This window comes from Schistocerca cancellata, chromosome 2, assembly GCF_023864275.1.
Source record: "Schistocerca cancellata isolate TAMUIC-IGC-003103 chromosome 2, iqSchCanc2.1, whole genome shotgun sequence".
In the NCBI taxonomy this organism is placed as follows: Eukaryota; Metazoa; Arthropoda; class Insecta; order Orthoptera; family Acrididae; genus Schistocerca; species Schistocerca cancellata.
The window spans coordinates 211,482,731-211,499,229 of NC_064627.1; the positions used below are offsets into that span (position 1 = coordinate 211,482,731).

Consider the following 16,499-nt stretch of genomic DNA (forward strand, 5'->3'; position numbering starts at 1 on the left):
CCTACATCCTTCTGAATCTGCTTAGTGTATTGATCTCTTGGTCTCCCTCTACTATTTTTACCCTCCACGCTGCCCTCCAATGCTAAATTTGTGATCCCTCGATGCCTCAGAACATGTCCTACCAACCGATCCCTTCTTCTAGTCAAGTTGTGCCACAAAGTTCTCTTCTCCCCAATCCTATTCAATACCTCCTCATTAGTTACGTGATCTACCCACCTTATCTTCAGCATTCTTCTGTAGCACCACATTTCGAAAGCTTCTATTCTCTTCTTGTCCAAACTAGTTATCGTCCATGTCTCACTTCCATACATGGCTACACTCCATACAAATACTTTCAGAAACGACTTCCTGACACCTAAATCTATATTCGATGTTAACAAATTTCTCTTCTTGAGAAACGCTTTCCTTGCCATTGCCAGTCTACATTTTATATCCTCTCTACTTCGACCATCATCGGTTATTTTACTCCCTAAATAGCAAAACTCCTTTACTACTTTAAGTGTCTCATTTCCTAATCTAATTCCCTCAGCATCACCCGACTTAATTTGACTACATTCCATTATCCTCGTTTTGCTTTTGTTGATGTTCATCTTATATCCTCCTTTCAAGACACTGTCCATTCCGTTCAACTGCTCTTCCAAGTCCTTTGCTGTCTCTGACAGAATTACAATGTCATCGGCGAACCTCAAAGTTTTTACTTCTTCTCCATGAATTTTAATTCCTACTCCGAATTTTTCTTTTGTTTCCTTTACTGCTTGCTCAATATACAGATTGAATAACATCGGGGAGAGGCTACAACCCTGTCTCACTCCTTTCCCAACCACTGCTGCCCTTTCATGCCCCTCGACTCTTATAACTGCCATCTGGTTTCTGTACAAATTGTAAATAGCCTTTCGCTCCCTGTACTTTACCCCTGCCACCTTCAGAATTTGAAAGAGAGTATTCCAGTCAACATTGTCAAAAGCTTTCTCTAAGTCTACAAATGCTAGAAACGTAGGTTTGCCTTTTCTTAATCTTTCTTCCAATATAAGTCGTAAGGTCAGTATTGCCTCACGTGTTCCAACATTTCTACGGAATCCAAATTGATCTTCCCCGAGGTCGGCTTCTACCAGTTTTTCCATTCGTCTGTAAAGAATTCGCGTTAGTATTTTGCAGCTGTGACTTATTAAACTGATAGTTCGGTAACTTTCACATCTGTCAACACCTGCTTTCTTTGGGATTGGAATTATTATATTCTTCTTAAAGTCTGAGGGTATTTCGCCTGTCTCATACATCGTGCTCACCAGATGGTAGAGTTTTGTCATGCCTGGCTCTCCTGAGGCCATCAGTAGTTCTAATGGAATGTTGTCTACTCCCGGGGCCTTGTTTTGACTCAGGTCTTTCAGTGCTCTGTCAAACTCTTCACGCAGTATCTTATCTCCCATTTCATCTTCATCTACATCCTCTTCCATTTCCATAATATTGTCCTCAAGTACATCGCCCTTGTATAGACCCTCTATATACTCCTTCCACCTTTCTGCCTTCCCTTATTTGCTTAGAACTGGGTTTCCATCTGAGCTCTTGATATTCATACAAGTGGTTCTCTTCTCTCCAAAGGTCTCTTTAATTTTCCTGTAGGCAGTATCTATCTTACCCCTAGTGAGACAAGCCTCTACATCCTTACATTTGTCCTCTAGCCATCCCTGCTTAGCCATTTTGCACTTCTTGTCGATTTCATTTTTGAGACGTTTGTATTCCTTTTTGCCTGCTTCATTTACTGCATTTTTATATTTTCTCCTTTCATCAATTAAATTCAATATTTCTTCTGTTACCCAAGGATTTCTATTAGCCCGCGTCTTTTTACCTACTTGATCGTCTGCTGCCTTCACCACTTCATCCCTCAGAGCTAGCCATTCTTCTTCTACTGTATTTCTTTCCCCCATTCCTGTCAATTGTTCCCTAATGCTCTCCCTGAAACTCTCTACAACCTCTGGTTCTTTCAGTTTATCCAGGTCCCATCTCCTTAAATTCCCACCTTTTTGCAGTTTCTTCAGTTTCAATCTGCAGTTCATAACCAATAGGTTGTGGTCAGAATCTACATCTGCCCCAGGAAATGTCTTACAATTTAAAACCTGGTTCCTAAATCTCTGTCTTACCATTATATAATCTATCTGAAACCTGTCAGTATCTCCAGGCTTCTTCCATGTATACAGCCTCCTTTCATGATTCTTGAACCAAGTGTTAGCTATGATTAAGTTATGCTCTGTGCAAAATTCTACAAGGCTGCTTCCTCTTTCATTCCTTCCTCCCAATCCATATTCACCTACTATGTTTCCTTCTCTCCCTTTTCCTACTGACGAATTCCAGTCACCCATCACTATTAAATTTTCGTCTCCCTTCACTACCTGAATAATTTCTTTTATCTCGTCATACATTTCATCTATTTCTTCATCATCTGCAGAGCTAGTTGGCATATAAACTTGTACTACTGTAGTAGGCATGGGCTTTGTGTCTATCTTGGCCACAATAATGCGTTCACTATGCTGTTTGTAGTAGCTAACCCGCACTCCTATTTTTTTATATTTATTTTATATTTTTATATTTATTGATTGATAAATTTGTTGAATGTCTTCCCAGGGTTTTTGTGCCGAATTCTGTGCAACTGACACGTTAGAGCGTCAAAATCACGAGCTGGTTGGAGGGCCCTGCCCATAACAGCCCCAACGTTTTCAATTGGGAAGAGATTCGGCCTCCTTTCTGGCTAAATCAGGGTTTGGCAAGCACGACGAAAAACAGTAGAAACTCTTGCCTTTGTCTTGGTGAAATATAGTCGCAGGATGGCTTGCCATGAAGGGCGTAGAATATCTACAACGCACCGTTGCAGCGCAACGGTGCGTTGGATGACAACCACAGGGGTCTTGGCTGTGAGAATGAACGGCACCCCAGACTAGTACTGGTTGTCAGGCCGTGCGGCAGGCGTCTGTTAGATTGGCATCCCAGGGCTGTCCAGGGTGCCTCCAGACAGGTCTTCGCTGGTCATCGCGTCTCAGTTCGAAGCAGACTTATCACTAAACACAGTTCTACTACCGTCAATGAGATTCCAGTGCCCGATTACCACAGAAGATGTGTCCAGAGGCACCACAGATCAGAAGAATAATGAGGTGATGAAGAACAGTCACCTTGCGATGAGCCCGCATCTCGTGGTCGTGTGGTAGCGTTCTCGCTTCCCACGCCCGGGTTCCCGGGTTCGATTCCCGGCGGGGACAGGGATTTTCTCTGCCTCGTGATGGCTGGGTGTTGTGTGCTGTCCTTAGGTTAGTTAGGTTTAAGTAGTTCTAAGTTCTAGGGGACTGATGACCATAGATGTTAAGTCCCATAGTGCTCGGAGCCATTTTGAACCTTGCGATGAGCGAGACATTTGAGAGAGCAGACGTTGCGAACAACGCGTGTCTATGGTGTCTCGATCGATTCTACAAGAAGCTTTTGCTGACGGTTTCCAAAAGCCTTACAACTGTTGTCAGGAGTGTATCGCAGTTAATGGTGACCACTTTGGCGAACGGGAAAGGCATTTGAATTGTAACTCTTGCTTCCTTTATTTTCCGAGACCATTCTCCGAACTTTGCAGACGCACCTACAATATTAGATAGTGGACAACGTTCCAACGAGTGTTTTTATCCGCACTATATACATGCATAAACCAACTAAAAATGCTAGAGGAGCTTAACAGTTGTGTATCCTCAGAATGGACCTGTTTTCCAACACTGTACTACGCAGGTAAACGTTTTCGTGTATCTCTAACTATTCCAAATTTTATAGTTTAACCGGAAAATTCGTACTTCCTGTTCTTATAGACTTGCTTATCTTCAACCATATAAAGCATCACCACGTCTTTATCAATAACTACTTGACAGAAAACTTATGAATATGGCACTGTTTTAACAAAGGGAAAATTGAATTTTCGTTATTCACTCACAGAACATTTCAATTCATTCCAATGACATTGCATAATGACTCCCATGACAAGCCGGCCGCTGTGACCGAGCGGTTCTACGTGCTTCAGTCCGCTACTGTCGCAGGTTCGAATCCTACCTGGGGCATGGATGTGTGTGATGTCCTTAGGTAAGATAGGTTTAAGTAGTTCTAAGTTCTAGGGGACTGATGACCTCAGATGTTAAGTCCCATAGTGCTCAGAGCCATTTGAACCATTTGAACTCCCATGAACACTATCGAAATAGTTTGCACACTCTGCAGGAGAGAACATATCTCTTCCGCTGTAATGACACAATTCACCTGGTCATATACAACAGACGGTTACGATGAAAATGCAGCTATTGACAGAGTTCCAGTGTGGGTTGTTATTACAGTATGGCAGAGAAACGTGGTAGATACTCTAATGCATCATTGCGGAACCGATTTACGCTGTAAAAAGATTACTTCCAGTTTTGGCCGTCATGTGCAAATTCGGCGCTGTGGTTGCCAGAAAGACGTATAGAAATTTTCCATATGTAATGGATTAGGGATGGGTCGTGGACAGAAAAGGTCAAACAAGTGACAAATGCATAATGTTGATGTTATTATTAACCATATTAACCACCACTTACACAGTTTCTTCAGTGTGAGTACCTGAGAAGTCGACGAGAGGCTGTGCATCGCCAGATGTGCACCTGGAGGCCAAAATTGCAACTAATTTTTGTTAGCTTACATAGGTTTCGCAATAACGCACAAGAATATCTGCTAAGTTTCGCTGCTATAATTATAGCCCGCACTGGACCTCTGTAAGTAGCTGCTCTTTAAGTATAGTCACTCGATACCAGTTAACCACTCTGTATTACCCGCTACTTGTGACTAGTCACAGTGTAACACCTACGGTGATAAATCGGAGAAATCAGGTTTTAACGTTGCCGAGGGATGGAAGTTGTGAATTGCGATTTTAAACCGTGACAAATCGCAGCTAAAAATCGCAGTTACGGAAAAGCAGCACTCAAAGAAATCATTTATAGCGGAAAAATCACAGTTTAGACCATACGCACAATAGACAAAAGATAAAAGTGCGCACGTACCGCAGCCAGGAAAACTGGCGCGGAGGTACGACGCGGGCTGACGTGAGTCACAGTCCCGCGGACCCGCTGGGAGCGGAGATGGCGTGATGAAGTAGCAACTCGAGGCCGCGAACGGATAAAGAGGGACGGTACGCGGCTGGTGCCGTCAATTGTCATCAGGGACCTACCGAGACGAGTGGCCCCCCAGGCGATCAAAACAGACCTGACTGCCCAGGGGTACATCGTCAAGGCGGTCCAACAGATGGGAAACATAGGCAGCAAATGGCCCCTGTATCAGGTCACACTGCCAGACGTCCCACAGAACAAAATGGACATTAAGACGATCCTGGCGGTCCCTGTGACCACTGAACCACTGCGCCGCAAAAACAAGACGGTGCAGTGCTTCAGATGTCAGGGACTCAACCACATTGCGGCACACTGCTCAATGGCAGTGAGGTGCAGAAAATGCGCCGAGGCCCATGATACACGATCGTGCAACATAAAACACACGGACCCGCAAATAAGGTGCGCGCTGTGTGGCAAAAATCACACAGCGGGTTACCAAGGTTGCGAGGTCCATAAAAGACACACACAGCAGGCAAAGGGCGCAAAGGCCGCCCCCCACACACGAAAAGAAAACACCACAAACCCATCCAGACACACAAGAAACCAAAACATAACACACACAGACAAGGCCTGGGTAAAACCAAGGCCAGACACACCAAGGGCAACATATGCGGAAGTGGTTTCTCCCCCGAGGAACCACGAAAGCATTGCCCAACCACCACAACATCAGACACCAACACAAGAACAACACCGGGAAATACACAGCAACAACGACCAGGTCCACCTTGACGGAGAGGGCCCTAGGAAACCCCAGACGCACTTCCCCCCCATGGATCAGTTGTTAGGTGTAATGGTGCAGACCATGAACCTCGTCATGGAAATGATGAAGGAATTCAGGGAAGCCCAAAAGCAAAACACACAGATCCTCGCTGCCCTTCAGGCAACAGTCCAGCAGTCGCTCCCCTCTGCGACTTCCTCAGTAGTATCAAAACCCCATCATGGATAGACGACCAAACATCCAAGGCCTGACAATGTGCGTCTTTAACGCAGACGGCATTGTTAATCAAGAGGTCGAGTTCAGAGAACTCATGAAGGAGTTCTCCATCGACATATGCATGATGGGGGAAACCCACCTAAAACCGGGAATAAAAGCGACAGTCCCCAACTATGTTAGCTATCGCAAAGACAGGCCAACCCAAGGCGGAGGGGTGGCCATATACATAAAAAGAGGGATCCCCCACCACCAGGTATTCGTACCAGCTACCAACAAAATTGAAGCAGTGGCGGTGGAAGTAACCACTGCCACTGGACCCCTAACAATTGTTGCAGTCTACCGACCCCCACATGACCAGATAGATGAGGGAGACATAGCTGCTCTAGGGCAAATTGAAGGCAAACTCGTAATAGGGGGAGACTTCAATGCCAAACACCCTGACTGGAATTCTAGAGTAACATCCAGAGCAGGCGCCAAACTGCAACAACTAGCGCGCACCCACCACTTCGAAACATGGGGTCCAGTCGAGCCCACACATTTTCCGAAAAACGGAAGCAGGCCCGATGTGTTAGACATAGCTCTCACTAGGAGGATCGCAGGGTTTGTGACCGCAAGGACAATCAACAGAATGTCCTCCGACCACAACCCAGTGATTCTGGAGGTCGATGTGGGAGAATGGGTAGCACTCCCACGGTACCAGACGTCGTACAAACGTACAGACTGGGAGCGATACCAAGAAACTGTCGCCTCTGATATCGCTCGCGCTCCGCCACCTACTGCCGAAACAGTAGAACAAGCGCTACAAGACCTAACAGGCAGTATCTTACAGGCAGCGGAAGAAGCCACCCCTCCACAAAGGGATGGCCCACCACCGCAAATACAGCTCCCGGAACACTTGCTAGCTCAAATTCGACATAAGAACAGAGTAGCAAAAGAGTGGAAGACCACCAGAAATCAGGCCACCAGGAGGCTGCTCAATCGTCTACAGAGAGAACTGAAGGTAGCGCTCAATGAGCACAGAAACCAGCAATGGCAAAACCGCCTCACAGCTCTCAAAGTAGACGACCACACACTATGGCAAGCGACAAAACAGTTTACAAAACGACGCGCTAGGATGCCGCCACTGCATGGCGAGCGGGGACTGGTCTACAGCCATGCTGGAAAGGCCACCGCCCTCGCCGACTCCTTCGAGAAGCAGTTCCAAGCGGCAGAACCCCAGGACGACGAGCATGAAAGAGTGGTCCGTCGTCAACTGGCTGTCTTCCTCAATGCCGAGGAGGACCCAGAGGACGAACCCATACTTTTTGCCTCCGAGGACGTGGCAAGAGTAATCAGGTCTCTCCCTACAAAAAAGGCGCCAGGGCACGACAGTGTCACAAATCAGTTAGTCAAAAAACTCCCACCCACAGCGATCACACACCTCGCGAACGTCCTCAACGAGATTACTCGATCCCGTGTTTTCCCAGCTTGCTGGAAACATGCGGAGGTGGTCGCGATACACAAACCAGGGAAAGACCCTCTATTCCCGCAGCACTACAGGCCGATTAGCCTCTTGCCAACTCTCAGCAAGATCTATGAGCGCCTCCTGCTAAGACCCATACAAGAACATATTACCAGAGAGCAAATTCTGCCGGATTTCCAATTTGGCTTCCGACAGAACCACTCTGCCCCACAACAGGTCATGAGAATGGTTGAAGCAGCAACAGAGGGCTTCAACCACAGAGGCTACTGCGGGATAGTGCTACTGGACGTAGCCAAAGCCTTTGATTCAGTATGGCATAGAGGGCTACTCTACAAGTTGTACACACAAGGGTTTCCCGGGAGCATAGTTCAGCTGATCAAGAGCTACCTCACGAATAGGACTTTCTCCGTCAAAGTAGAAACTGCCACCTCCACCAGAAGGCGTATTCGTGCTGGGGTGCCACAGGGATCGGTCCTGGGGCCCGTATTGTACAGTTTGTACACTGCGGACACACCAACGGCCCCCCTGGTGCACACCGCACAGTACGCTGACGATACAGCCTTCTACACGAGAAACGCGAACAAGGACCTGGTCATCCGAAGGTTACAAAGGGTTTTAGATAACACAGAAACTTGGGCCCGTCGCTGGCGCATCACCATTAACTCTGAGAAGACGCAGGCAATGCTGATTACCCGCAGGCTCGGAAGGCGCGATCCTCCTCAACGTCCCCCCCTACACCTTCACCTAAATGGAACCCAACTCCCCTGGCGCAGAACCGCCAAGTACCTTGGCGTAACCTTGGACTCTCGTCTTACGTGGAAACCCCACATAGACGAAGTCCATAGGAAGGTCTGCGCCAGAATGTCCATCCTATATCCTATCCTGAACTCAACAAGCTCCCTTCCCTGCCCACTAGCATTAAATGTGTATCAGGCCCTGATCCGGCCAGTAATGGAGTATGCGTGCCCTGTCTGGGGATACGCGGCGAAGCAGCACCTGGACAAACTCCAGAGGCTGCAGAACCGCGCCCTCAGAAGGGCACTGCGCTTACCTCTTGGATTCCCTACAGACGACTTGCACGCCGCAGCCGAAATCCCACTCCTGAGAGAGCGTTTCCAGGATCTGGCAAGGGCCTTCTATGAGGGTTCTTCCAGATCCAGAAACGCACTCATCCACTCCCTAGGTCGGTATGACATGTCCCGCGATAAGCACAAGCGCCCTATGACGATCTTCGACGACTAAGTCGAAGAGAAAATCCCTACACCAAATCCATCATCCTGTTCCTCCCCATATAACAACAAACTTCTCGCCCACCTCAGGCAAGTACCAGACACACTCACAACAATCATCACAAATCACAGACACCAAAAACTACAGAAAAATCACACACACACTTTCACAGGGGAGTAAAAGCCTAAAGGCTACAGACTCCCCCTCACACTTCCCCAAAGAGGGGAAAGCAAAAGATGAGAGAGAGAGAGTGGTGCCGTCAGTACTGTGGAGTAGAGTGCAGAAGAGCAGAGTGGCGCGATGAGACTCTGCCGCCCCAAGAGCAACAGAGGACAACAGAGCGCCGCGATGGGCATCGAGAGGTACGCGGGACGCGTCGCCATGGTGACGGGCGCCAGCTCCGGCATAGGAGCGGCCATCACGCAGGCGCTGCTCAGGAAGGGACTCAACGTCGTAGGGCTAGCCAGGAGGGTCGACAGGGTCAAGGTAGGCACCCAAGTGCATCTCGCGTTCTACAAGTACGCGACGGCGCTGAAATAGATACCGTTTGCGGCTTGTCCTTCGCTCCAATTATTTGGACGTCCAACTAAACGCAGCCGGCCACTGTGGCCGAGTGGTTCTAGGCAGTTCAGTCTGGAACCAAGCGACCGCTACGGTCGCAGGTTCGAATCCTGCCTCGGGCATGGATGTGTGTGATGTCCTTAGGTTAGTTAGGTTTAAGTAGTTCTAAGTTCTAGGGGACTCATGACCTCGATGTTAAGCTCAGAACCATTTGAACCATTTTTGAACTAAAATGCAGAGTGTAAAGCAGGGCCAATCACGGTGTGCCAAACTTCATGGGGTCCGGGTGTGCGGAACGCGTGCAGGCCACGGTCGGCTGCTCTCGGTGTTGCTCTTTCCTTCCCGGAAGTACTGGGTACAGTGCTGGCATTTCATTTAGTAGCGCGATGTTGTACTTTTCGGTCGGCACATCTCGCTTCAGCTCGGCAGAATCATCGTGTCAGCACTGTTTACCCTTTGCTGTTTGTTCATGGTATGAAGCACGTTCACAGGTCCAGTGAATGTCTGCACAAAAAGAGGCAGTCTAGTGATCTACCGTCACAAGCTTTTAAAAATGAATGGGAATGACAGAAATATGGATGAGAGTTTTCAACACCTATTATGTAGCTGCATTAACGACGGGTACTGTAGAATCGCCTGAAATGATATTACAATATCATACTAAACTAAACTCCTTCCGAACAGGTCCTGGAAGGCCCAACGCTACCGACCGGCCGCCGTGTCATCATCCTAAGCCCACAGGCGTCACTGTATGCCGATATGGAGGGGCATGTAGTCAGCACACCGCTCTCCCGGCCGTACGTCAGTTTAAGAGACCGGAGCTGCTACTTCTCAATCAGGTAGCTCCTCAGTTTGCCTCAAAAGGGCTGAGGGCATCCCGCTTGCCAAGAGCGCTCGGCAGACCGGATGGTCACCCATCCAAGTGCTAGCCCAGCCCGACAGCGCCTAACTTCGGTGATCTGACGGGAACCCGTGTTACAACTGCGGTAAGGCCGTTGGCATGTTACAATACCATGCAAAAAGAATTTAGAGACTTGGTTGACAATAAAAGAGTAAGAAATTACAATGAGTGACATATGGGATTCAATGTTCGGTACATCAAGAAGCACGTGCTGAATTTGCAGACATGCAGCACGTGAAGAAATTGGTGGGGCGAGCAGTAAAATTTCGTAAGTTGCACACATATTTCCACTGTCAGTTGCAGTCCGCAGCTCGTGGTCGTGCGGTAGCGTTCTCGCTTCCCACGCCCGGGTTCCCGGGTTCGATTCCCGGCGGGGTCAGGGATTTTCTCTGCCTCATGATGACTGGGTGTTGCGTGATGTCCTTAGGTTAGTTAGGGGACTGATGACCATAGATGTTAAGTCCCATAGTGCTCAGAGCCATTTTTTTTTGTCAGTTGCAACAGTTTTCGGTAGAAATGAGTGAAGAGTATGAAGACTTTACGCATTACTGCGTGGTACGTTGCTTTAGTCAAGGGGCATGCCTGGACCCATTTTTTGACTTACAACTCGCTATTGTCAAACTTACGAAGGAAAAACAGTGCAGGAACCAAAAGGCCCGCATCTCGTGGTCGTGCGGTAGCGTTCTCGCTTCCCACTCTCGGGTTCCCGGGTCCGATTCCCGGCGGGGTCAGGGATTTTCTCTGCCTCGTGATGGCTGGGTGTTGTGTGCTGTCCTTAGGTTAGTTAGGTTTAAGTAGTTCTAAGTTCTAGGGGACTTATGTCCACAGCAGTTGAGTCCCATAGTGCTCAGAGCCATTTGAACCATTTGAACCAAAAATTATAACATCCAGAATGGATTACAAACTTCGTATTTAAAGTGAACATGACTGCACACTGCCCGCAGTAAGAATTTGAAACGTGAGAAACATCTCCTTCCTGGTTTGATGATGGTGCATTTAAAAAGTAAATCGCGTTATAGGAGGAACACATTCTAACAAAAAAACACCGCCCACATCTCTGAGATCACTGGCATTAAAAGAAACGCAATGTTTGAGGAATTCATTGTGGCTCTTAAATGATTACAACGATAGTTTCCTAAAGGTTTCCAGGACAATACAAGTCTTTCATCTGTTTTCGAGCTGCTTTCCAGATTGTTTGCCATTTCAGTTAAGAGCGAACCTGTAGATGTGCAGATGTAACTGATTAGCTTGCAAGGTAATTTCCGTTTTAATGACAATTCCTTTTGCTTTAAAACTGTGCACGACGTCCACAGTGCTTTACTCAAGTACAGTTTCCAAGTCTCCATAATGAGGTTGTATCAGTGCGCTACCGTATTTCAGTTGACATATATGTGTGTGAAAGACCTTTGGTCGATTATGAAGCTAAATAAGTCAGAATTACGTGGTACCTTGAATAGGAAAAATCTTTTAAATTGTCTGCGTCTGTCTGTATGCTGACATTTTGTTACAGATAAAAACTGTATTATGTTTTCACCGCGACAAAAATAATTATTTAAAAGTGAAAATTTGTTCTGTTTCTGATATATATTGTTGAGAAATGTGCAATATAAAACCAAGTCGTACTGCAGTATGATTGCACTGCCATTTAAAAGCGGCGCGTTCGCAGCTTCCCTCTCTCCCCCATCCGAGCGCTCAGACAGAGTGCCATGGTGGTGGGGGAAGGTTTACAGCAATGCTGAGCGCTACGTTACTCGTATCAGGGCACGGCCCGTGAGCCGAAATCTTGGCCGACCCTGGAGTAAATGGTAATTGTTTACGACATAGCACAACAGTACAGAGCAACTTTAATAACTTTCTGATGTCTTGATTACACTTTTTATTGTTTCCGAAATCGCCTTACGCATTTCGACATTCCGTCATTTTCAAAGACTAGTAAATACAACGCAAAACTGATATCAAGAGATATGAAAAGATGTCACAATTCATCATGGATTAGAGACATGGTATAATGAGCAGATATGGCTCTCTAGCTTACCATTGTTATTGAAATCATATGAAACTATTCATTAGATGCATTGTATCTCGTCAACATATTCAACCACGAGACAACTACGAAGGGACGAATTGGAAGCCAAGTGGACCAAACCGATAGGCGGCGCTCGATGGGTGGTACATGCTGCATTTGTTTCTGTACAACCACATTTTCATCGTTCAAAAATGGTTCAAATGGCTCTGAGCACTATGGGACTTAACATCTGAGGTCATCAGTCTCCTAGAACTTAGAACTACTTAAACCCAACTAACCTAAGGACGACACACACATCCATGCCCGAGGCAGGATTCGAACCTGCGACCGTAGCGGTCGCCATTTTCATCGTCACACCGTATAAAACAATTTCACCAGTAAACATTTCATGGAAATCACTTTACAACGTTTTGCAAAAATGTGTTTCTCTACAAAACAGTGTCTAAAATAATACACTGGAAGCGCCCGCTGAGTGGCGCTAGGGTACGGACGCCAGCTCTCAATTAACAAACAGTTTTTGACTACTGAGAGCGTATAAATTACAATAAAAATTCATAAATACCATTTTATAAGACTTTACTAAGTCTGGAAGTACCAGCTGAGGCATGTGACGTTCACTTATGAAGAATAGGTGGCGCCCATGTACTGCTATTTCGACCAATGGAACCAAATGCGTATACATACAGGAATTTCAAACAAGTTGGGAAGGCACACTCTTGGAACTCTTACATCACTTCCATAAATATTATATGGTAACCATCGCTGACCGGTGTGGCCGAGCGGTTCTAGGCGGTTCAGTCTGGAACCGCGCGACCGCTACGTCCGCAGGTTCGAATCCTGCCTCGGGCATGGATGTGTGTGATGTCCTTAGGTTAGTTAGGATTAAGTAGTTCTAAGTTCTAGGGGACTGATGATCTCAGATGTTAAGTCTCATAGTGCTCAGAGCCATTTGAACCATTTGGTAACCATCCCAGATTGCCTTACCTAAATGAAACTCGGTAACCGCGAAACATCAGTGTAGCTAAAGCATAATTGTAAACACAATCATGTCGAAACCAGTGCAGTATTACTGCTGATGGTTCATTGGCAATTGTACTACCATACATAACTTGTTCCCCTTTAATTACGTTACATGTGACAATTTTTCCTAGAATCAAAGATAACTCCTACAGAAATACGTATCGCAAACATAAGCTGTAACTGTAGATACTGCAATAAAAAAAACTTAAAATTATAGGGTTTGGCAGGGTCTGGGAAGGGAATGCGTGTAGAATTGGCACACGTAAAATAACGACCATAAGGAAGTTTTCTGTGAATAGCAAACGTTGTAAAATGCCATGGCGCAATTAAAGAAGGGGTGATGGTTAAAGGATAAAGAAGAATAATCTTGACATATTGAAAAATCCTTTTGATGCCGGCTTTGATTTGTATTTTGAAGCTTTTAAAAATGACGGACTGTCGAAACACGTAAGACGATTTCGGAATTGATAATTGTGGTCAACAGATCAGTCTCATAGCATTTCGTGTAAACTGCTGGTGTAGAGGAAGCCGAGAAAAACATTTTGACATAGTTCATGTGTAGTCTATCAAGTCGGAAAAATACGAAAGTGTGCTGGAAAGTAATGTATCAGAATTTTTTGCTCAGTTCTGAATATCGGTTGAGGTGTTGTACGTCATTCATAATACTCGATCGACATTCCCGCTTCGCTACACAAGTTGCAATCCTCTATCGCTGGAGAGCTCCGAATTGTAGCGTATAACATTGCAAAGGTTTTCAAGCTCTTCACATTGTAATGTGTAACGTAACTAAGTCGGTGCGAGAAAAATAGTGATTTGCAATCTAGTTTCTGACCACAGTAAACTGAAATCACGAATTCGAAGAGTTCTCCTACACATGGAGAATCCTATCCTTCAGCATTACATTGCCAGACCACACACGAGCGCTGTGACATCTCTAGCACCCACGACTTGGCGCCATTCGATTTTGATCTATTTGAAAAACTTGAAGAATACCTTCGAGCACGCGCTTTGATAATGATGCTGCAGTGCAACCAGAGGTGAAGTAGTGACTCCTTCAAAATAATCAAACATTCCCCAGTGACGATTTCATCCAACTCGTCTTTCGTTGGATGAAACGCGTTCGTTGTCAGAGTGACTAAGCGGAGAAATGAATATATCACGAAGAATTAGCAGGTAGAATATGAATAAAGTTTCTTTCGTTTAAAAAACTTTAAAAGTTTTCGTATAAAACATTCGGAGGCATTAATTTTTGGCACGCCCTCGTACCTCACATTGGTCTACAAAAGCCAGCTAAGTTACAATACATGTTCGCTATGTGAGTTTTTCCGTATTCCTTCCCTCTCTCCGTGGAAACTATAGTCCTAGAGAAAAAATGAATAGGACGTGTTTTTTAGGAAATTTATTGTAGTACTTTTCCGCTAGAGGCTGCGATTTTCGAGTTATTCTAGATACACGGTTCCAACTACTCAGGATAAACGTATATAAGCGACCCCCCCCCCCGCCCACACAAACACACACACACACACACACACACACACACACTCACTCACTCCGCCCCTTCACGTATTTACGATTTTTAATATGTTGTTCATGGCACTCCCTCCGACCACTGTACAAAAACTTGCGACCGAATGAATTATTTCTCATATTCGTTTTTGGTGTTCATTGTCTGAGCTATTATTAAGCCATGGGCTTAATGGCCATTTCGTTAACTTTATGATTTTAAGTTTCCCGTGAGGATTATGGAAGAAATAAAACTTTCGTGAATGTTATCCACAGACTACTTACACTTACAATTTGATCTGAACTTAAGCTTCACAGGCACACTAGTTTCGTTGTAAAATTCACACAAAGATAAATTTTAGAATTCCTACGCGCACGACTAAGCCGGTGGCGTAATAGGCCAGTCAGTGAAAACCACAAATGGCCGAATATGGGAATTAATTCGTGTGGTCGCAAATTTTTATACCCTGATAGGAGGGAGTGTCATGAACAACATACTGAAAATCCTGACCGGTGGAAGCGACTGTGGTGGTGGGGTTTCGTTTGAAGGACACTTATGTATGTTTATCTTGAGTAACTCTAAACTCGCGGCCTTTAGCGAAAACGTGTCCTATTACAAAATTATATTACTTTAAATTCCTTACGAAAAGGTCCTATTAATTTTTCTCTACAGCTAAAATATGCGCGGAGAGACGAGAGATTGAAAATCCCTCGCGGTGCTCATGCGTTGTAGCTTAGAGGTTCTTGTAAGCCGGTTTGAAGTGGACGACAAATGTCCTGTATGACAATGCTCGTATCGGCGGCCTGTACACCACAGTGGCACGTTTACATTCTGTAGACCCAATTATGTACCGAACCCCGCTAAACAAAATGGGTGTATACCGAATATACGATCACAGAATTGCGAATTCATTGGGGACATGCTAGAAAACAGAACTCAGTACGACGATCTTAATTTAGCGGGGAACATTCAGAAGCAATTTTCACATCGTTGATCACTAACCAGTGTGCTTTTATATGGAGACTCATCGCACATGTGTGACTGCCTCGATGAATATTTGATTAGTAAAGTTCAGAACAGTGACCTGAACGGCTAATGCTTCACGGAAAGGGGGATGTAACAACGTGTGTGTCCCAGACAAGTATAATAGGATCTCAGATCTCAATATTCATGCGAGATATGAGCAACAATATTAATATTCTTCTCTGACGAAGCTACTATCCGCAGGAAAGTATCCTGAATTTTAATAAGGAAATGTGGTTCATCCTTGAAGAACCACAATTTTTATGGTGTTAGTTCCCAGAAATGTTTAGAAAAACTTTCTCCATCTTAGTAGGTTTACTTATTCTCTGATAAATTAAGTGTAAAAAACTTAAGCCTTGTAATACGTAACAGTTTTTGGGCTTAAACTATTTACATTAATAAAAGTACCGATAGAAATATTAATAGTTAAAATAAATATATATACCTTAGTACTGTATATTGACGTTCACGTGGCTGTCTAGTATTTGCAGCACAGCTATAACTACTGCCTTCCAGTATGTCATCTGCATTTCAGTAAGAGTTTATTAACGTTTCGTTACGTAATTTGCTTCTCTTACAACGCATCCGGCTGCACTATTACCTCTCCATAAAGCTCCGCCCCCTTCAGCTTCGCGACATTTGTCGCCAAGTCATTCAGAATTTCGTTTCATTCTACTTGGTACTTACAAATTTA

At 45.4% G+C, this 16,499-nt stretch overlaps 1 protein-coding gene across 1 annotated transcript in view; it reads left to right on the forward strand.

Annotated features, from left to right (window-relative positions):
• The first annotated feature begins 9,070 nt into the window (after positions 1-9,070).
• The window catches only part of LOC126152586 (dehydrogenase/reductase SDR family member 11-like), a 38,409-nt gene continuing 30,980 nt past the window's right edge, over positions 9,071-16,499 (forward strand). Inside the window, exon 1 of the mRNA XM_049916016.1 lies at positions 9,071-9,256. Coding sequence (XP_049771973.1) covers positions 9,071-9,256 — 186 coding nt within the window. The remainder of the gene's footprint in view (positions 9,257-16,499) is intronic.